At 42.1% G+C, this 23,345-nt stretch overlaps 1 protein-coding gene across 5 annotated transcripts in view; it reads right to left on the bottom strand.

Moving 5' to 3' along the window:
- Window positions 1–23,345, bottom strand: part of LOC111862128 (Down syndrome cell adhesion molecule-like protein Dscam2) — an 81,494-nt gene that overhangs the window by 3,431 nt on the left and 54,718 nt on the right. The window contains exons 10-30 of one of the 5 annotated variants that reach the window (XM_033750565.1): window positions 20,398–20,682; window positions 18,610–18,729; window positions 18,351–18,524; window positions 16,849–16,999; window positions 16,193–16,341; window positions 14,405–14,536; window positions 13,619–13,916; window positions 12,528–12,706; window positions 11,254–11,406; window positions 10,582–10,737; window positions 9,555–9,672; window positions 8,993–9,171; window positions 8,143–8,418; window positions 7,686–7,867; window positions 6,276–6,525; window positions 4,847–4,990; window positions 2,304–2,444; window positions 2,088–2,237; window positions 1,222–1,421; window positions 529–664; window positions 132–222 (exon numbers count right to left, since the gene is read on the bottom strand). In XM_033750565.1, the coding sequence (XP_033606456.1) occupies window positions 132–222; window positions 529–664; window positions 1,222–1,421; window positions 2,088–2,237; window positions 2,304–2,444; window positions 4,847–4,990; window positions 6,276–6,525; window positions 7,686–7,867; window positions 8,143–8,418; window positions 8,993–9,171; window positions 9,555–9,672; window positions 10,582–10,737; window positions 11,254–11,406; window positions 12,528–12,706; window positions 13,619–13,916; window positions 14,405–14,536; window positions 16,193–16,341; window positions 16,849–16,999; window positions 18,351–18,524; window positions 18,610–18,729; window positions 20,398–20,682 (3,664 nt within the window). Of the gene's footprint in view, window positions 1–131; window positions 223–528; window positions 665–1,221; window positions 2,238–2,303; window positions 2,445–4,846; window positions 4,991–6,275; window positions 6,526–7,685; window positions 7,868–8,142; window positions 8,419–8,992; window positions 9,172–9,554; window positions 9,673–10,581; window positions 10,738–11,253; window positions 11,407–12,527; window positions 12,707–13,618; window positions 13,917–14,404; window positions 14,537–16,192; window positions 16,342–16,848; window positions 17,000–18,350; window positions 18,525–18,609; window positions 18,730–20,026; window positions 20,312–20,397; window positions 20,683–23,345 lie in introns of those variants that run through there. The other 4 variants (XM_033750566.1, XM_023847283.2, XM_033750567.1 and 1 more) reach the window with 4 other exon arrangements.

The following is a 23,345-nucleotide window of genomic DNA, read 5'->3' as shown; positions in this document are numbered from 1 at the left end:
CACAATCAACACTGATGAGTAAGTTCTTGAATGTTGTGCAACAGTATGCCCACTCTAGCAATGAGTGTGTGCTGATGAACTGTCTTCAATGTTTCTCTTGAATTATGATGCATAGAAAGATACATTCTTACCTTGATTTGCCCCTCCTGGGGAGTGATTTCTGTTCTGACATTGGTGATATGTCTGATGAAGTACTTGATTGAGCACCATGATAGATGAAATCTGAAATGATACATGATAAAATGCCGCTTATTCAAACTTCAGGCCAGCCAACATGGCTGCAGTACCTATAGCAGTGTTTGTAACATCCAGGCTTCTTTCCTACCCATAAACATCCTTTCATACCATTTACCATTCACCACACAAGCATCACATTCTACTCCGCTCTCAAGAAATCAGTATCAGTAACAAACCTTCATGTTTCAAAAAAGGCAGATGATTCCTTGATCAGGTGAGTGAATGTTGGCTTGTCACTACAGGCTACATTTCTTTTTTAGAATGTTACATCTGGAACCAGCGGGCACTCACTGTGTTTTACTTTGGCTGCATCAAGCTGATTGGAGGACTCTGTGCGACTTGACGTCAGCTGATCTGGATCAGAGTCTGACTCATCAGTATCGACGTCTGTCTTTCTGCTGCTTCTTCTCCGCGAACTCTTAGCAACCTGCAATCAGTATAAGTTGTTGTTGTTGTTGTTATTATTATTCACTTTAATCACAGGCTGTATGCTCTCATTAGGCTTCATGGCGTGTGCATGTACAGTCCTGGAACAGCTTTGCACTGTTCTTGAAAATCTAAATGTTAAAATATAGCAAGGTCATCTTACCAACTGACACAGTACAAGCAATTTCAGAGTTTTCTTACTTTATAAATTTAACAGGTCTAAAATCAAAATTGATTTTGGTGCATGCACAGATTCCACTGTGTACAGTTAAACACATAAAATCTGTGTTATGGTAATGTTAATCTTCATGTATCTATTTATGGTTAATTTAAGCTCACAGTGTACAGTGCAAAATGAAGTTACTGAATAACAAAAGAGGAAGGGCTCTGAAGGTGTGTAACACTCTGGATTACTGGATTTTTGGACTCTGTCCATCATCCTGTATTCTAAAGAGCAAAACGTTTCGGAAACTGGATACATTTCCATCATTCGTTTGGGGGGGGGGGAGATACCTACTCTATTGGGTCCATTAGAAAGATGAGGCGATTTGAACTTACCCCTGTAGGGGGTGGAGAGGCACAGCCCTCCGTCATGGCCTGCTCGTGGTACATGAAACTATGCAGCAGTGTGTTGCTTGGGTCACCTCCCGGCCCCGAGAGTTGGAACGTTGCATAGGGAGAAATGTCTTCCGATGTTTCTGGAATATCAGTGATTGACACAATGGTTCCTGCATCCCTGAGCAGTGCCTCTCTAACACCTGAAATTAGTTTTCTTCAATTTTTGTAGCTTTGGGAATGAATGTTAAAACTTAGCCCTTTGAGCAACAAACTGAAAAATGGAGCGTGAACCTAAGCGTCAGATATCATTTATCATTCTCACCTGCAGAGCCATTTTATGTGTATGCAAATTTTGGAAGGCAGTAACAGGTAATTCTCCGCATTCAGTGAATCCATTTACTGCCACAAAATAAAAAGACACTGTGAACATCATGGCATTAGGCTGGATGTCAGACAGAGCCACCTAGGGACACATCTCAGAAAAACAGTCAGTATCACATTCATGATACAGAGTGGAGTTTCACAAACTTTTGTTTATTCAGAAAAAAATTTTGGCCCCAAGGAATTCTGACAAGACCAAAAAGCTGCAAATGAATGCAACAGGATTCTGTACAAGATCAATCTAACCCAGCCACACACTGTCACAAGCACTAAGGACCACATCTTGTGTAGTCACTATATGTTGGAAGAAAATGTAAGTCTGATGGAACATGGGGAATTACTGTAAGAGAGTTTACTTTTTGAAGAATCATAATATTCGCTGCTGTGTAAGCTATGCCACGAGGCAGCCGCTAATGTACTCTCCATCCACAGTGCTCAGAGGCTGATTAAGTTAGTTCAAACATAAGTAGCCAGGCCTGAGTTACCTGGAATTTTGTCACCTCCAGCCTGAAGCGCCACTTTGTGGATAGTGGCATAGTATCGCTCCCTCTGGGTCTCAGCATTTTGCTGATTGTCCAAAGTCTCTTTTAGTGGTCTTGGTTGTTCTGCAACGAGTGTAGACACATCAATAAATTCTACAAGAGGGGTAACATGCCTTCAGATGAACCTTGCCACTTTCTGCAGAGAGCTGAGGGACTTACTATGCTTCCAGCAGAGTCCCGCAGCAGCACCTGCTCCTAGCAGAGCCACTGTTGCTATGATGAGGGGCACCATCACCCTCATGTCAGAGTAGAAGGGTAGAGAATTATGCCCTCGTTTCACCAGCTCAGGGGGTGGAGGATCTGAAGAAGCAAGTGTTTACATTTTGTGTCATGACACATTTACAAGCAATGATAACAAATACACAGAGCACAGAAATTCTTTGCAGTTCAGTATATAAACTGGTTTACAAATATGTACAAACAAAGTAAAAGCATCCACAATATTAGTAATGGGGTGAACACAGGATGAATTTTATGTTATTACAGTAGTGACTACGAGGAGTACAATCTTCTCAGTTTTAGCGCATGTAGTACAGTACAAGTTCACATCTCTTACTGATCTACACGGCGCCACATCTCAGAAGATCATACACTTTGGAAAAATTAGATTTTAAGATTACATTTAAAAAAGTAACATTTCAGAAAATGCAGCTTATCTTGCACTTAACAATTCAGCATTGTACTGTGGAGTGCTGCCAGACCAATCATACTACCTGCTGTATGTGCTCCTACATTGAGGATGCTGGCAAGGACGTTGGGTGTGGATGAACTGAAGAAAGAATGTACATGATATGATTTTTGTCTTCTTGCAGGTTTACTACATAAATATGAATTGGCTGGAAGAAATTTGGGCTAGAGAATCAAACAGATGTAGAATTTTGATGTGAAAACTTACTGGAATAATTGCAACACTTATGTTAAGAAACAAGCTCAAATTATGTGGATTGGATTAAGCTGGGTCAAAAACAGGGCCAGTGTTGAACCCCCAGGCTGCAATATAACATTGTGTCAATTCTATTATAAACCATTACAGTTACTTCTCAAGTTCGGTGGCAATTTTGATCCTGAGAATGTGAACACAACTCAAAATAATGTAACTAGAAAAAATCTCTTCTACAGAAATAATGTAATAAGTGGACATTTCATTCCCGAATATTCATCAGGTTTCTTATGAAATTAATGATGGGTCTTAATCCTGAAAAATGAAAGATACCTTCTCTATTTCGTGTGTTTCACTTTCTCTCTCTGTAGTTCCTTACAGCAAACCAAAACCTTCTGTATCTCCAATGTATCTTGAAACTCCTCTCCATTTTATGGCCATTCTTTCAATTCAATTCAATTCAATTTATTTTTGTTCATCAGATCTACATTTGGCGATGGCGCCTCCAGATATAGAACACATCAAAGCCCAAGTTACAATAAAATTAATCCAGAGGACAACGCCATAAAGATATTACAACATATTTACAACCATTGTTGCAATAACTATTGATAAAAGGATTGATACATTGTTATAATTCAATACAACATGCATATAACACTTGCATTGCAACTTATCATAAGAAAATACATATTAACATTGTCTATAATAGAGAAAAAGCATTTCTAAAGAATTATAGGTGTCCTACAATAACAGTTTTAAAAATGACTATTGTTGTTTTATTTATCTGTAATTAACACAATCATCCCTTGTTCTCCATTCATAATACTCATCTAAAGAATAAAAAGGCCCACCTCCAAAAATTTTTAAGGGACTATTTGAATTTATTTAAATCTTGGGATCCAGTAAGGTCTGTGAAATCTTTGAGCTTTAAATCTCAAGCATGACCTTAGATGAGTGTCATAAGCTGCACTTCCATCAAAACTGAAGCAGATCTGTGATGCTCAGTAAAACAAAGACCAGGGAACCAAGCTCACAGAACCACTACACAGCCTGTCTTGATGCACTCTGGTCCACTGTAATGAAACTGAGGGAGACACCTTAGCATAATTCCTTGAGGCATTATGCTAAAAACCCGTAGGTCATGAGTTCGATTCGTGATGTGGTGAATGGATTTTTTAATTGACATAATCCTTCCAGCTGCACTATGTCCCTGGGGTCGATCCAACCTCTAACAGAAATGAGTACCAGGGATCTTCCTAGTGGTAAAGGGCTGCCAGCATGTAAGGATGACAGTCTTACTGCCATCTGTCAGCTGATTGTCTAGAAAATGTGGGAGCCTTGATATTTCACAACCCTATGAGCCTCCATGGCTTGTTACAGGGATACCTTTACCTTCTTATAGTGAAATTGTGTTGTAATTTAAACATGAATATGTCAAAGGAAAAGGGTACATGAAATCTGATCATTCCTTTGTGAAGATGATCTATGGCCCTGTGCCACTATCAGTTTTTAGGGTTCATTTAATGACAGAGTCAGCAGATCATGCCACACACCTGTAATGTCAAATTGCAGGGTGGTTAGTAAATACTGATCTGGACAGGATGTGGAGGAAGTATAATCATCAGAAGGGCTAGAAAGGGGCGTAGAGAGCCTCAGGAGGCCCTGTACTCTGGCCCAGATTCAAACCCGAGACCCTGTGCATACAAGTGAGAGAAGCATTACTGCCTGACCCCAACTTGTTTCGCAACATCCGTAACAAACAGACACAGTGAGCATCTCTGCTAATACAAATGGGTAAGCATGAAACTGCGTGACTCACCGCCTTCTTTTGTCAGGGTTACAAATGTGAACTCCACTGTGGACGAGCCTGCAATGTTATGAGCTTCTATCCTGAGTTGGTAGACAAAAGCTGGGCTTAGGCCTGAGATGGTGAATCTCCTCTGTGGCTTCAGGGCGTCCGACACTGTCACAAAGAGCAGCACACCCCAGCGTTATGGGCAGAATTAAATTAAAACTGAGGAAGAACAAGGATCTGTCTCTGTGGCTGAACACTGAATTGAACTGAATATATATATATATATTTGGGGCTGGATAATTTGCTAGAACATTTATATTTGGGGGGAAACGGGGGCAGCAGCAAGAGAAAAAAAAATATAATTTAATTCTCACCATTCAGATCAAAATACTTGATCTTTTTACCAACTTTCCGAAGGACTATACACTGTACAGATATGTAATTTCAACATTTTCAATGTTAAACATGTGAGTGACATCTCTTTTACACACAAGGTTTCCCCTCTGCACTCCGTCCTGAGGCAGCAAAGCCTCTCAACACATTTTGCAACCATCCATTCCTTATTTTCATCTGACTTTTCAGTAAGTTTGCCATTCAAAACTTTTTGCCTATTTCTTGTCTGCCCCCCTCCCCCAGTGATACCAGTCAATTCCAGTTGTTTCAACTTTAGCAGATGGTTTTCATTATGAAATTTCCTCCCCTCCAGCATCAGTTGACTTCTCACTCTCTCCTCCAAGATGGAGGCACCAGACGTTGCATTCTGCTCGCTGGTCTCGTGAAACAGTCATGAAAAGCTGATCCTGGTGTACAGTAATATTAAATTTTAATAGCAAATGATTCAGAAATAGAATCATAATTTTTCTGAAATGCTACTTTGCTTTGGTCTTGAAGAACAATGAAAGAGATCATGTTCATGTTAGCAAGGATAATGATGCTCTCAGATGAGATCTGAACTGATTTTCTGCTTCTTGCAACATTGCCATCTGAATTGTGCTACTAGTAAACCATAAAAATGTATCTGAATAAATACAGTACAGAAATGTAAAAAATTTGCCATGTGCGCAAAGTTTTAAGTTACTATTTACATCACTTCCTTAACTCAAGTTGCACATGTCGCCAGTGTACAAAACCACTCTGCTGATCAAAGCTCTGAAATTTGAAGTTCCCACAGCAGTAACTGAGAAGAACATCATTCCCTGCCATCTGGAATGAATTAGCCTGGTAGAGGTTTACTAACGTTTCAGATGAACACACTGCCATCATCTTCATGGTCAAAGACTAAGACAAAAAAGCAGTAAGTACCATGAAGTTTAATTGCTGCTTGATATTCATCCTTCAAGTACCAGTAAGCCTCTACTAGACCACATGACATCACATCCCAGACATTAGAATTCTTTCTTAATTAAATATGTCTGTTCAGTTAATGAGAATCAGTCATTTCAGTCAGGCGTACCAAGGGTCCAATGTGTATTGCCGATTGGTCTGTACTGTAGAACAAAGTGAGTGAGTGGACATCCATTGTCTGGCCAAACATGGAGTCGAAGAAGTACCGATGTTGAGTTGGGTGAGAGCAGTGTTTGAGCTTCTGGAATTCCAGGAGCTCGACCCTGTGTTTTAACAGACAAAGTAGGACTTGGTGCTGAAGTCCCAATCTTGTTCTGTGCTGCCAAAAACAGATGATATGTGCTGCCACAGTGCAAACCCTGCAACAAGGACAGCCATGGCTGAGCTGCTGAGAAGGCAAAGAGAAGAGGATCTGTGTATCAGACATGAAACTGCACATGTATAGGTTCAGTAAGCAACTTCATGTGACATGAAGCCAATCCCTATCATCTCTTTCACAAACAAGTTAGGAATTATACACATAACAATTTTAGTGTGTTTAATCACTTCTGTTTTTCTTGAAAAACACAAGACTTGTGGAAAACGTGTATGGGACATAAAATGTGGACTTTTTAAAATGGCTTGTTCTAGTAAACCTTCACTAAACTATGCTTGAAGCAAATGCAGAAATGCATGTGGCTCTCAGTATAAAGTTTTTGATTCAAGTAAGTTATGAAACTCGGAACAATATTTTTGTTGATACAGTATTTAACGCCTTTCTTATTACTTACCTAAGAATATTCTACTGACTTTCTGTAAAAACAAGTTCAGTTTAAAACCAAACATAATCCATGGATGACAGGTGGTATAAAGATTTCATGTCAGCACAAAAGAGAGCTCTATTTAACCCTTAGGATTAGTAATGATCCAAACCTAAAACATTATTAAATCTTTAATGCAATTGATTAATTTCTAATTCTAATAACAATATGAAAACCACTTGGAGTATTATAAAATCAGTCACAGGCAGAAAAAATAATAATGCAGATATACAGTTCTTAAATATAGATGGCAAATTAACTGACAATCATCATAAGATTACAGATTCTTTCGATCACCATTCCCTACCTATAGCTGATGATATGAATTCCAACAACACATATGTTGGCCACACTATGGAGTCTGGAGTCAGAGCCAGGCTCTATGTTTGTCTTCAGGTTCAAACCAAGCAAGGCATGGAAATAAATGCCTGTTAACCTCTGAACCCTGTAATTAATCTAAATAATATCTGAAAATTCAGTTCCTACCTTACAAAAAGCACAATGCATCTGCATTACACACACCAATCTGTTAATGCTGATTAGAGACAATGTTTATGGTCAGAATCACACAGAACATATAAATGTACACTGTATGGGGAAAATAAAAATATTTTATGTTAATGCAGGCAGTGGTACATACAGGTACCACTGTGCTTTATAGGTTTAAAAAAGCACAAAGCTAGGGCTTGGCAGGCACATCTGATCTATTTGATACTGACCTTGACCTCATAGCTAGTGGCTCTCCTGGGTAGCATAAGTTCTTCTAAGTCTCCGTGAGTCCTGCGGTAGTTGAGCACGTAACCACTGAGGGGAGCTGCCCCACTGTCTCCAGGCTTCCAGTGCAGCAGAATACTGCTACTTGTAGCACTGGTTACATACAATGTGGGGGAAGCGGGGCGAACTGCAAGAGAGCAGTTACCTTGTCACTTGGATGGCTGTAATTTGGCTGATACCACCTGAAACTTGGTGCAAGTATATCCATCTTGGTAGCTGTGTAAACTGATGAACATGGCGTGATGATGTGAGTCATTGGGTTCAGGAGAGGGGGGCTCTTCTGAAGGAAGTAATGAGCTGTTTGATTCTACCAATGAGCCACTGTCAGCTTCTCAAGAAGAACTCTCTCAGTACCCTGACTGCCACAAGCAGTAACTTCTAACCACTACCATGTGAGCTTACCTTGCACAGTGAGAGTGTACTGGACGTGATCTGAGCCGTGACTGTTGGCAACCTGGCAAGTGTAATTGCCTGAGTCACTCTGCTGAAGATTGGATATCACCAGTTCTCCTGAGTCCATAATTTGGACATTGTGATTTGAGCCTCCATGCAGAGGCTGGTCACCTCTGAGCCACTCACGCCGTGGTGCAGGCTGACCAACAGTGTAACATGCTAATGACGCTGTGTTTCTGAAAGGACGCACCACTGGGCCACCAAAGGATGAGATCCGTGCCGGTACTGGAATTGAGGACAGGCAAGTGGTCAGATTCATTCCCTGCCCTTGGGGGAGAGGCTTGGGTGGGATCCACAGCCACTCTGGGCATGACAATGAGAAGAAGATTATGTCTGCCTCTTCTGATACTCAAAGCCTGGTCATCCAGCCCACAGCCAATCACATTACTGACTGAAGTCTGCTGTCTCACACAGAACATACATTTCTTAAATTTCTGAAGCCCTTGTTACAGACTGTGCACACCCAGCAAGCAGTGTGTTGCCTCCTGCGCACATAATCCCTGCAGTGTGGGCAAGACACATTCAGCACATGTTACAATCCAAGGATTATATTTGCTAAACCCTTTGAAGCTTAAAGTTCTTCTAAATGACAGTTAAAAATTCAGCTTATACCTCAATGAAAACACAGTGAATCTAGGTTACAAAGAACAGATGGTTAATGCTGTTTAGGGAAATAATCACATGCAGACCACATAAAACACAAATGCACTGTGGGGACAAAATGCAGAGTTCTTTTAATGCTAAAGCAAGTGGTACTATAGTTATCACTGCAACAAGAGCCAGTGACCATGTCTCTCACCTCTGATTGTAGGAACCTGAGCCACAACACGTGAGCTCTGACCCTCCCCCACTCTCGTGGATGCAGTGACCCAGAACTGGTACTCCACATGTTGCTTCAAACCCTTCGATTCGAAGCTGGTGTGCTGGCTTGCCACGTTCCGCTTGCCGTGGTTCAACTCGTCCCGTCCATCAACCATTCTGAATGACACACACAGCCCAGCATCAAATGTTGCATTCTGTTCCCTGCTAGAAGTCTGACACACCCAAAGGGCTGCAAATGGATGGCAACGGGATGTATGAATTTATGACACAGGGCAGGTTGGGTATGAGGCTCTCGGTGCAGTGAATATGTTATGTGACGCCATATAGCCTGGTAGACTGTCAGTAAATTCTGGAGGAACTGCATCCTGGTTCCCTCTTTTCCCTGTACAACCTTTCTCCACATTCAGCTTTTTCCTCTGCCCTGAAGATGGTAGCAGAAGAATCGTCCAATCCACTGGTGAAATCTACCACACTACACAGCATCACAGGCCAGGAGCAGTAACTTTCAGAATGGAATGAAGTAGCAATGGTATGTGTACCTGGTGTAGAGATTGTACTTCGTGATGATGCCATTTGGCTCGGTGGGGGGCAGCCATGACACCAGCAATGACTGTGGTGAACTGACGACTACCTTGATGTCTGCAGGTGATCCTGGCGCTGAAACAAAATTAATTTTCGCTAACTTAGAGCACTTTGCATTATGCTGCCTTCACAACACAACACAACCACCCCACCCTCTTTCTGTACACCAAAACAGTTACATGATGCTTCATGAAATTATGGTTAACACAATGTGCCAATAGAGGACAGCAGGTACTTCATGCAGGTGGCATGGCTCTGTCTCTGTCTTGTAACTTGCATTATTTATAACATGGATTCTGTCACTGGACTGTCAGTAGGCAAGCAGAGTGATCCTCCTGTTTTACTGACAATTGCTGAAACTTGCATGCAGTATGGCAACATGTTTCGGTCTCCAAGAAGGTACTCTTCTGGCTTTATGTGTGTACTTATTTGCAAATAACCATGACACATTATAAAGTTAAGAAGTCTGATATGCTGTAACACAATAGTATTTTCGTAGGAATGCATATGAGGCCGGAGATCACGTTGTTAAAGACTGAAACATGTTGCCAATGACAAAGTTTTTAATTTAGTTTTGTAGGGTGAGGTCAGACTGAGTCCACTTGGTACATCGGCTGCTAGTTAACTGACCTATTATCCCAGCCCCAGATGTTAGATTTGTATGAAGAAGTTTTAGGGCTCAGAACTGATATGGGAAACCAAAGTACTTGGAGAAAGCATGTCCCAGTGCCACTTGGTCCATCACAAATCCCACATGACCTAAAGTGGGACTGAACTCAGGCCATTGCAGTGGGAATCTAGTAACAACTATCTGAACTATGGGCACAGCAGATTTAACATGTACTGAACCACCTTTCAATGAATGTATGAACATTGGTTGCGCTGTGGCAACAATGCATTACACTAGTGTTATAGAAGAGTATGACACTCAAGTCTAACATCACTGCACTGCAACTATTTGAAATAGAAGTAGCCAGTTCGTACCATCCTCCTCAGTGGTGCAGAAGATGGGTTTCGTAGTGACACCATCACCGACCCTGGTGAAAGCTAGAACTTGTACACTGTAATTTGTGAATTTGCGTAGGCCTGTGAGCACAGCTGTCAGTGCGGTGGTCTTTCTGGTTTCAATGTCATCAACTCCTGAAATCGATTATAAGCACAGATGAGCAAAGGGTCAGCCATGTACTCTGACACCTGCAGTGCATACAGTGAGGCCAAGAACATACTGCACTGCAGGTATCTGTTAGTTAAACTGTGTGACAAAACGGGTGTTTCCTGTTTTACAGCACAAATGGAAGGAATGTGGTGATGTTGCATGGTGAAGGAAATCCACAAATCCATATTTCCCAAACAGAAAACTTTGCTTTGCCCTGCTCAAAGAAAGAAAGAAAGGCCATGTGCCATTTCAACATGTGACTTGAAGAATTTAGCAAACTAATTTTGTTTGTCGGATTTAAAGTTCTCACAAAAGCTACTCTGAAAAACGGCAGTTCCTGGAATGTGATGTCATGTGGTCTGGCAGAAGTCTGGAGGAACATCAGTGAACTTTCAGTGGATTATGCAGCATCACACCCCAGAGCACAGCACTCTTCAATTTTCTCCTTACAGAACTTCCAGGCATCAGAATTTCAGTGCAACTGGTTGGTTCTACCTCACCTTGCCAGTGATCATCCAGAACTGGTTCATAGAACAGTTTGTACCCCTGCAAGACGCCATTGCACTGAGATGTTGGCGGTGGCTGCCAGCTCACCTGGAGAGACTGCGATGTCAGGCCTGCGCAGCGCACATCATCAGGGGCCACACTGGGAACTGGGAAAAATACACTAATTGGCAGCACTTGCAAAATTATGCCATGTCCTTCCAGCTGAAATAAAATGCAACTACCATTGCACAGTCTCATTACTGGTCACCTGATGGTTCACATAAGAGGAAAGGTACAACTATCATAACAAAAATGTAGAAGAAAATTAGGAGAAATGGAGGAGTAGATTTTGGGATACTGTGGTCTTGGGTCAGATTCTGAACTGCTATTCAGAGGGTTGTGTGTTCAAACACTCATCACATCTGTCTGTGGATTATTCTGCTTACAGACTGAAACCTTCACTCAAAACAAACACAAAACTTGAGGAACATGAACAATGTCAAGCCATCAACCACCTTCCACACCCTTGTTCTTTGCAACCAACATTAAGCTGTAGTTTTCTGCTGTCAGCCATCATTTTCACAGTCATCCTAATAACTGGACATAACTGAACCTGCCCCATGGGTACTGCAACATCAGGAACAGTTTCTATTTCCTTTCCATAGCAGATAGAGGTCACAAAGACAAGCCCTAGAGAAGTGGGAAACCATTACAAACTGTGTTCAGCATGAGGGTTCCACAGGAGCCTTCTGGACTCTAATGCTCAGTAGTTCAGAAAAGGCCTGACACTCTGGATGACCATAAGCCACTATCTTCGGGGTTGAAGAGTAAGTCAAGGAAGAAACCGAAAAATATCATGTGACAAGCAGAGTAATATCCAAAATGTCAAGCTTTACTGAACTACACGAGGTTACAACCCACAAGACGGTAGTTTTTATTACAGACTTGTGCCCTGATTTCATGTACTTCGAAGTCTCTTGTTATCACATCTCAGCACAAGAGTGTTTTGTATGTGGGGGCAATCAGTTTCAGAGTTCACAAAGAGAAAGGCCATCCTAATGTAGGCTTTTTATGACTTTTCTGTCTCTCCAGGAAAATGCCTGACTTCACTTGCCTTCAGAAGAAACTGGACCTGTGCAGGGTGTCTGCAGAGAGGGAAGCAAAAGGATGGGCCCAACTGAACAGGAACTGATGATGGAAACAGAGGCAGCACTTTGTCAAACTCTGTCTGAAAGTCATATTTACTGTGACCTGTTTTAACTTGTCTGCACATAGGTCAGTGTCTCACCATCTTCCATAGTCTGCGCTGCTACTGGTTCAGACAGGGGGCCAGGCCCCACCTGGTTGAAGGCCTGAACCACCACTGAGTAACGTGTGAACTTGCCAAGTCCGCCAAGCAGAAGCTCTCCTCCCCCCTCCTCTCCATCCCCTCCCACAGAACTGAAGTTATAGTTCTGAGAACCGGAACTGCAACAGAGGAGAAACACGGTTTACTGATCACTCTGCCCCACATCATCCTTTACAAGGAAACACAATTTACAGAACATCTTGTGACACATTTGACTGACCACCCTGTAGCACACCGTTCCAATACCTCCTCTTTTCTTTAGGTATATGTGGTTCTGGTGTGAGTTTATTTTACCATTATTTATTCACCAATATATTGAAAAGGTGTGTACCAATATAAATCAAGATCACAGTATTCCGAATTATAACAAATAGTTTTGTGGGTGGTTACCACTCTCTCAGAGGAACATAATGCCTCCATGTTCAGGGTAGAATCTTCTACTACTGTATCCTGAAGAAGGAGATAGCAGGTTTCCTCCAAAACTCTGGAAACTACATACAAAACCACAGTATTTCACCTCCAAGAAAATGTGAAACCTCACACTGACAAAAACGTTCACATTCTAATTCAGTTTCACCTGGGACCTCACCAGCTGACATGTGAGAATATGTAAACTCTTTCACACATGCATCCCACATGTAACATAAACATATATACATTTAAAACCTACAATATACAGCTGGAACTCTGCAACAGACTTAACAGAGGTACTGTTGTTGTGGTTACTGTCTAAGCAATGAATATTCAGAGAATTCTGGGTTCACTTCAGACTGTTGGCATTAATACTGAAAATTAACATCACACAGTCAACAATACAGTTATGTCTGCAACGTGACATGAAGCCGATCCACCTGTAATAGTGACGAATGCAACACATTTTGGAGGGATATGCTGTTTCCATTTACAGAGCACAAGAACACTGAAGATGGACACAGCAGGTTCCTGCATGACTTTCATACCAAACTACATGGCAATACAGATCACGATGACTGTGACCACATATGTGAGAACCTTGAATCCCAAATGATTACCTGATTTCCCTGTAGCCAACATTGTAGCCTTGAATGTCCCCATGCCGCAGCTCTGCCAGTGGTGGGGACCATGTCACAAGGAGCTCCATCGAGGAGACAGGCCTGACTGACACACTGAGTGGAGGCCCCGCAGGTCGCTGTGGCTCGGTTCTAACAGTCAGCACTGGGCTAGGCTCACTCGGTCCCGCTGGACCTTCAGCCACCACTCGGAACATATACTTCGTTGCAGGCTTGAGGTCCTCAACCAGAGCAGTGTGCTGTAGTGTTGGGCCTGTGAGCTCGATCTGCTGCCAAGTCCCTGTGCCATTCAAAGGTTTTGTAACAACTAACTCTAGGGGTTATGTATCACCTGAATCCATGATGGTGAGTTGAAAGGGAGTGGTCGTGGCCTACTTTGACAAACTCAATCATAGGCATTTAAGGCTGCCAGCAGCACACCTAGGTGTGCTGAGTAATGCTGTGTGCAGCAAGTGAACAGTGGCAAGAGAATGGAGCCTGCTGCTGCTTCCAGAGGACATAACATTTATCCTGACACTTCCAACAGGAAATGGACCAATGTCATCTAGTATCTCTTCAGTTTCCGTATCAGCAAATCGTTTTCTTAGTCATGTAAATTTAATTTTGGATTGCGGATTTACAGATGTTAAGTTTTGGCTATTGGATGATATAGCATCACATTATTATGTCCAAGTTAAAAACTGGCTGCCAGCGTCTATAGCAACAGGGAACTTAAGTCCCCTAACACTGATGACAAAGGCTAGTGCTCCAGAGGCTCACTACACTCACCATGGCTCTCCTGATACTGTACGAGAAACTTGGTGACTTCTGTTGAGTCGGTCAACTGCTGCTGCCACTGGATCTTCACAGAACGGCTGCTGATCATCACTGACTCCAAGTTTATCGGGCTTCTTGGAGGTTCTAGACAGAATTGCATAAATATCGCATCTACTTGCAGAGACACTTCACCTACTTAACTGCGTGACAATGCAATAAATATTATTTTAAGGCTTTCTCACATCCTGAGCTAAATTATTGTGAAGCTGATTGAGCTTCTGTATTCAAGAGTATATTATACTACAGCAGCTACTGCAGACATGCAGATCTTCTGTTGATGATGCAGAATCAGAAAATACTCTCTGTGTTAAAGTAAACCTTTATAGTTTCTCTCGCCTCATTCATCCTCACAACGGATACCGCATTGTCATACGTGGCAACACATAAAACTGAAGAGCAGAAAGTCATTGAATCATTCTGCATCACTTATACACTTCTGGTTCAGCCATTTCTCATGCACATGTGTACGCAGTGTGTCTCAAACAGAACTGCTTTCATTCTTAACGCTTTGAATGTCATCTAAATAACACTTAAAATTCAATTTGCACCTCATAAATATCATAACATCTCAGTTATAAAGAGATAGTCTTTGTTTAATGCGAGGACCATACAAAACATATTGCAGTGCGTGCGACTGTTGCTATGCAATGACCGGTAGATGGACGAATATACCAGGGCCATTTCTGGCCAGTGGCTCAGTAAGCACTTCCCTACAGCAGCAGAGTTACTGTTGCAAACACGGTGTTTCCATGTGGTCTGTGCAGAGATGTTATAAGCATAGGATAAGGTTTGAGCTTAGTCAGTTCTGTATGGGAGTCTGTCAAGCAAGAACTTGAGGGCATGAAGCTAAGAATCTCTACTGTTAGAAGCCATTGCCAGGGAACAGAATAGCTGGTGAAGAGGTAGGAGGCTGGAAAAGGCTTACAGGGTGCTGTGATGATTTGTGAGAATTGTGGAGATTAGCGGTGGTGCTGTAATTGCTTGTAGTTCTGAGTCATGTGTATAAGTGGTCAATATATCCACCAATAAAAAACCTGTCTGTAGTTACACACATACTATGTGACAGTATAGATAGAAAAAGTGGATAAAATGTAGATTTTCTTAATGCCATGGCAGGTGGTATCACCACACTTTAGGGAGTCAAAGGATAAAAACTGTCCTTGTTGCAAAAAAAATTCATTAGGAAGCTTAACTGTAATTGTCAGGATCCAATCAACTGACTTTTTCAACAGGAGCCAAACAGCCTTGTGATCCCTTCCTTCTGCTGTAAACTTCTTGGGACATATAATTGTGTTCCCTTCTGTCCTTAAGAGCAGTATCATTGCACTGTCTACTGAAACAGAAATGGTAATCTGCGGGACATGCCAGAATCAGGCAGGGCTATTTGTGCCTAAATAAAATATTCATTATTTAGCCAAGAGCAAAATTAAACAAGGCTGTAAAGTGGACTGACAGACGAGAGTTGGGGCAAAAGTGCAGAATTCAACCATGAAAAATATGGATTTCAAAATGGGACGACAGTTTGTCATTTTGCACTTGGACTTACAATTGGATCCTGAAACAGAACAAATAAAATGATACGATTACTAGGCTTTCTCTGTATTATCATAACCTTCTGTTGTTTAAATAAAACCGGCAACTGCTATAGCATTGAGGGATGTTTCTCATTGAAATGTGTGCATCACGCCAGCACACGTACAACGGCAAAGGAGCAGACCTCAACTGTGTACACGAAGTTACCTTGGACAAGCAGCTGTACCAGCTGGTGTTCACGGCCGTACACGTTACTGGCCTGGCAGAAATAGGCGCCACTGTCTGCAGCCTCTGCCCCTGCAATCTGCAGCTCTGCAGCAACCCCATCTGGTGTCAAGTCTTGCTTCACTGACACCCTGAATTCATGAAAATATTATGTACGAGTCACGGTCTTCAGACATGTGTTAAAAATGCTACTGACAGGATGGAGGGATCTAGTTCAGTACCAAATGGAAATACAGCAACTGTGTAAGCTGCCCCCACTACTGAGCAGAAAAGGTACACTCCTCCTTGTGCTCAATTAAGCACAACACTATGAGGACATGTGGAGGTATAGCTCCACATATTCATAACTTTGGCATTATGTGGGGTAGGTTTTCTCTGAGTACTTCGGTTTCCCCTGCCAATTCTCATCCCACCAACTGCTCCACATCACCTATCATCCGGGGCTGGTACAATAGGCCGATTAGTGGCCAATGAACCAAGTGGACTCAGTCTCACCCATCCCAAGAAACCCTTCAAAAAATCCATATGTTAAAAACAAATGCTACTGCCAAAATTAAGTTAACTGAAGTTTAGCCCAGGTCTCATTTACTGAAACACAGTACAGTCAGATCACAAGAAATAACAACACATATTGTTACCTGTAGTTGGAAGCTGCAGTAAGCTCCAGTTTTCCACCCCGCGTCCATACCACACTTATGGGCTTGTCTCCATTCACATCACACTGTAGGATTGCAGTGTCTCCTTTCTTGACTGTCACAACTCGAGAAGGGGCTGAGAAATAGGGCGACGCTGAAATACAGCACAGAACTCCTCAATATGGATGCCAAAACACACGGTACACTAACTAACCCACCACACTGTTCCCCATTCTAGGCAGCATACTCTGGGAAAATGACTGTACACCAGTTATTAAAAAGTTTTTTCATTGGTCTCTAGATGTCACCTGCAGCTTACACAATATACCAAACTATATTAATATCAGAATCTCGCTCAAAGAACAAGCCCTTGCAATTCTTTGTGATTTGCAAAAAGGCATACTTGTGGTGGCCATGGCCCGCAACACAAGAATGTATACATATGCTGATGAATGTGAATGGATTAAGCACAGAAATATTCTGCTTTGACAGTTTTTCTGGGACATAAACTCCAAGATTAATGGAAACTGATATTGATTCTAAGGATCTTGTTAACACAGTATCAGTGTTTATCCACAGACATGGGGCTCCACTGGAAAGTGAGCAGTCTGCATGTACAGACACAGAAACGTTCTGTGGAAGCAAACAAGACAGTGTAACTGAGAGAGGCAACAACACATATAGTACAATTCTGCTGCAGCACAATACAGGACATGCCACAGCTCATGTGGCTACTTGCCATCGTCCCACCACAGCGTCCCCACTTCAATCCCAGGTCAGCTCATGTGGCTACTTGCCACCGTCCCACCACAGCGTCCCCACTTCAGTCCCAGGTCAGCTCATGTGGCTACTTGCCATCGTCCCACCACAGCGTCCCCACTTCAATCCCAGGTCAGCTCATATGGCATTTATGGTGGACAAAGAGGCACAGAAGCAGGTTCTCTCTGAGTACTTCGGTTTCTCCTGCCAATTCTCATTCCACTGACTGCTCCACATTCACTAATCATTCTGTCATCAATGTTACAGAGTCTTCATACTGACAGCATCGTTAAACAACCAACTTTTAAAAAAGCATAACTCAACAAAATATTAAACAAACCATGAATGAAAATGATGAGATGGGAAGGTCATATAGCACGAATGGTGGAGATGAGGAATGCATACAGGATATTGGTGGGAAAGCCAGAAAGAATGAGACCACTGAAGAGACCAAGACGTAGATGGGTGAACAAAATTAAAATGGATCTTAGAGAGATAGGATGGATTGGATTGATCTGGGTCAGAATAGGGACCAGTGGAAGGCTCTTGTGAACACGGTAATGAATTTTCATGTTCCATAAAATGCTGGGAAGTTCTTGAGTAGCTGCAGATTTGGCGGCTTCTCAAGAGGGACTCAGCCCCATGAGTGAGTGATGCATGGAAATGTGTGCTTCATTCAAATCATTCTCTTCTGTGAGAGACCTACATTCCTTTGAAATGCTTCAGTTCCGCAATATGAAACTTACAGTTGACTTTGACCTGCACCACTTTGCCTATACCGGTGCCAATGCCATTGTTTGCTTGGCAGAGATAGAAGCCTTCTCGATCCTCCTTCACATTCTGCAGGAGCAGTGAGCCATTGCTCAACAGCTTGGTATAGACTCGCTCCCTCAGCTCTTCATACTCGCCAGACTTGCTGCCTGGAACAGAACACCAACACGCTGGGTCAGCCCACTACCACCTCCCGCTCGGTATACTAACACATCTCATTTTCTGCACGCATACCGGTTGCCTTCTTCCAGATGACAGTCGGTTGAGGCACACCCTGTGCCTGGCAGTGCAGTATTACGTTCTTGTTCCTCTCAACACTGGCATCAGCAGGCTCCACCACCCAGCGGGGCGGAACTGCGCACAAGACACAGCCACATATCAGCAACACGAAGTCTCCCTCCACCTACTTACTGCATACATTTCATTTGTTCAGATCAGAATGCTGTAGGGTCTGGCCAGAATGGCTCCTATACATGGAGCGGATCATGGGACTGGGAGCAGGATGCTGACAGCAACTGGATGTCTTGAATCAAATCCAGAGATTGGAAGAGAAGCTCAAACACATTACACTGGTAGAAAATATGGGAATTTCACAGGCCACATTTAATAAGGAAATGGCAGAAATGAAGAACAGAAAATACGTTCTGATGGAATTGAAGAAATTATTAAATTTGCAATAAATGTGAAGTGTAAGAAATTGTTATGATTCCACAAATAAATTGCATACAAACAGATAATTAGTTGTAGTGACAGTTTCTTTCATGAAGGGCACTGCGAAATACCTGTTTTGAATGCAGGATAAATGGGACACATTTGTCAATGAAAGATGGGACAAAGGGCAAAGAGATACATACCGAGAGGGACACAATATGGCTGACTAAAGAGCTTGGATGAACATAGTCTTTGCTAATATATATGTCATAATATTGCATGAACTGAGAGCCCTGCCTCACAACAACTGAGATTCTCACGTGACAAAGGACTGCGTGATATCCAAGTAAGCCAAAAAGAACATTATGTTATATGAAAACAGTTCCATGATTTTATTACATTCATAAGTGGGTTTTAAAATGTTTAAAAAATACAGGTTTCGCTGAGAAGTAGCCTAATGTATATGATATGGCATGTTATAGATCCAACAGTTGGAGAGTGAAGTGCTGCCTTACTCCAATCACAACTACACACCAGTGCAGACAGTGTGGGAAGTGTACAGTAAATGAGTTACAGAATTTAAAGAGGAAGCTGACAATTTACTCTACTTTTGCACGACAACATCGACAGTACTGACTTTCGGTATTTCGAAAAACTGAAAAAGGATGTAGCTACTTTACTTGGTACAATGCGTAAGAAGCTCTTACTTGTGAGGGGACTGAATAACAATGATAATAAAACAAGACTGAACAGGAAATTGAACGGTGGAACAAGAGCACACTTACTGTGGTGACAGGCGTGCAGACAACAGGCCAGAGAAATAAATAGACAACACACAACTAAAGAGGTGCAACAGTTACCTTGTGAAACAAACCTGGGGCTCCAATCACCGGTGCATTCCCATGTGCCAAAGCAACGGAAACGTAAAGACACGGCGGGCGAACGGGCGGTTCTTGGATTCAAAAAGGGAAAACAAATACAAGAAGAGTGAGCACATTACCTTTTACCTGCAGCTTGGCCATGTACCTGACCTCGGCAGCCGGGTTGGAGGCTACGCACGTATAATCTCCTGAGTGGGTGGAAGCAAGGCTAGAAATGCTGAGGAGGCTAGAATAGGGGTCAAGAGCCGACACGTTCACTCCCAGGTGAGAGGAGATCGTGCCGCCATCTTTGAGCCAAGTGATGGCGAGTGGCGGATCGCCTCGGCTCACGCCACACACCGTGCGAGTGCGCATGCCCTCGGAAAGCCCATCTTGGAAGGAAAAAGGCTCAATAATAGGAGGAACTGGAAGAATTAGAAGAAGAATAAAAACATGAGAGTAGAAAAAAGAGAATAGATCAAAAAGGGCACAGACACAGAGCGCTGATTACCATTGACCACTAGCTGCTGTGTGCGGGATACCTCGGCAGCCAGATTGCGTGCCACACAGGAATAGTTGCCATTGTGATCTGGAGACAAACTTTCAATCAAGAGAATGCTATTGAACTGATCCACTTGAGTGATGGACACCCTCTGAGAGGGGTCTAGCGGTCTCCCATCCTTCAGCCACGCGATGGTCAGAGGCAGGTCGCCCTTGGTCACCGAGCACGTCAAACTTGCGCGCTCTCCCACATGCTGTGTAATGTCTGAAGTAAATGGGCTAAGTTTGGGAGGAACTGGAATTAACAAGAAAAAACATGTGTTCATGTGTGGTACAAGCATGACAGGGTGAGTGGTCCTGCTCCACCGCTTCTTGCCTGTTACCTAAATCACATCATTATCAGCACAAGCTTCAATCCATATGTTATGTTCACCTTACAACAAACACTACTGAGCTTCAGGTATAAATTCTCCTCTATGCTGAGTTATGATTGCCCCCGAGTGATCTGGCTCAAGCAATACTGATCCTGACTTGTACTGTGGAACCAACTGGTTCACATCTCAGTCGGGACAGCGACATTCATAATCAAAGTATTTCATACCTTTTGTCAGCCCCTTTAAGCATATGCTGCAGACAATACAGACCATGGGCCCCTCCCTTCCCTTCTGTCCATGAATAATTTCAGACTCAGTCCAGTATCATAAAATCATTTGATCCCATACTGCATATTAGTCTGAGCTATGGGTGACACTGCTAAATAAACTGCAACTAAATAAATGAATAATGAATGGTATGGCTGCACACACTGACAGTGGCACTACTAAGCTAGAATTATAAACTGTTTGACTTGTTGCATTATGGGTGCACATACTTACAATCCAGGACAATCTGAATATACTGCAACGGGGAGCACTTCATGGTATTTAATTGCATCTGCCGCAGATGAGCAGCTAATGTTAGGTGGACTGGAAACTTAATTACCAGGAGGACAAAGTAACTCCTTCCAGTTATGCAAATGATCCATTATGGGACTGTCACACAAAGCAGAAATGTATTAATTATGAGGTCCACGTGATTTTGAGAGAGGCATGAGAGGAAGAGATGAGACCTCCTGCAAGTGCTATTACTGCAAAAATAAATTTCTTTTAGTGAGAAAATTAATACACTTGACTGCAAGCAGTTCTGGTGTCTCTCTGCGTTCACAATCAGTGGCACATAGCTTCGATAACATTTTGAATGCTTGGCAATTAACATCTTCCACTTGGACATTTATTTTGTCGTCAAACATAAGTGAGGCTGGAAAGCTTTTGAGGAAGGATATGAAATATATTCAGGAAATATATATGAAATATATATATTTACTACATGTGCTCACGTGAGTACACGTAGTAAAGACAAGCAGCGGCACGCACACAGGAAGACTACACAGAATAACACCTGTACAGTGTGGAAACAAGAACAAGCCGCTGCAGCACTTTAGACATAGGGCGAGTAATCCTAACAATTTTAAATTTTAAATTTAAAATTTAGAGAAAATTTTAAAGGATTTTAAAATTTAAGATTTTATAGTGCTACTATAGGAAAATCAAAATTAACATGTGCAAAATAATCTATAAACCAGACAGATATCAACAAAGTAGATGTTGATGATAACAAGGAAAAGAACAATGTGTTTTTAAAATGTTAAACTTTAGACTGGGTTCAGTGTGGCAGCAACGTAAGAGTATACACCTGATGATGGCCGTTAGAGGCCGAAACATGTAGTGTAGAAGAGAGCAAGATCAAAGACATATAATATATATTGTTTGCACTTGGGACAGAGTTTGTATCATTTAAAATGAAAGATGTGAAAGCTGAAATCAGAAAGTCATTATAAACTTAGATATATTCACATGAATATGGCTGAAATGTAAAAACAAGAAATTAAGTTTTCTGCTGCTCATGATGCATCACTACACACTGTGCAATTTGTATACCGTTCCTTTCTATATGAGTTTTACACACCATGCAAGACTCCAGTAAGAAGTATGATACACCTTCTAAACCACTAAATGTGGGTAAAAATGGCTGACAGTCATCTAAATTCAAGTGATCAGTGATAGCTCTATGGTTTGGGCTCCCCTCTATCTGTTTAATCATTTTACACAACAAACTGGAGGTAGCTTTATAAGCAGATGAAGGAAGAATGAACAAAGACCTCCAACAGAAAGCTGTAATTGACAGAAACTCACCTGAACCCATACAAAGGCCAAGCAGGTAACAATCAGAATGCAGAAACTCACCAGCAAAATGTGTGACACAATTCATGTGCCCTCATAGAACAGCTGTATCCTGCATTTAAATTCAGCCCTGATACTTTCATGTCAAGTTCCAAAAGGTACATTAATTTTAATATAAACATGTTAACTTCAGAAGACATTAGTAAATAAAAACATGATGGAAAACTCCCCAAGTTATATGCTACATGACAATAAAATTACCTCTCTACAAGGTGACTGTTTTATACTTACTGCAAGGCTTGTTTTTAAAAAATCTGGTTCAGTGAATTAATGCAGATATTTCTGTATTTTCTGAGTTCACAATGGAGCAATATACGAAGGGGGACCCAAAAATAACCGGAAACGACCTGTTGCTCGCGCATGCTTTGTAGTTACGAGTTGTGCTGCTAGGTGGTGTTAGCTGGGGATCTCCCGCGACTGTTAGTGAGCTGGCGTCAGTCTGAGTTAAGTGGTTTGTCTGTGGTGCTCTGTTGTGTGCGTTCCTGTTTCAACCCTTTGGCGATTAGTGAGATGGCCGACCAGAAGGAACAAAGAGTGTGCGTGAAATTTTGCTTTCTGTTAGGGAAAACTGCACTTCACTCTTCAAGTCGCGGCAAACATTCACGCGGTTTTCTCTTTGGTCATCTCCGAGCAAGCGAGGAACAAATTTTGCAGACACCCGTCTCATGTGCAAACCTTC

The sequence above is a fragment of the Cryptotermes secundus genome, unplaced genomic scaffold (genome assembly GCF_002891405.2).
Source record: "Cryptotermes secundus unplaced genomic scaffold, Csec_1.0 scaffold770, whole genome shotgun sequence".
NCBI classification, from domain to species: domain Eukaryota; kingdom Metazoa; phylum Arthropoda; class Insecta; order Blattodea; family Kalotermitidae; genus Cryptotermes; species Cryptotermes secundus.
Note: the sequence above shows the minus strand (reverse complement) of the source record. Positions and strands in the feature narration are given on the sequence as shown.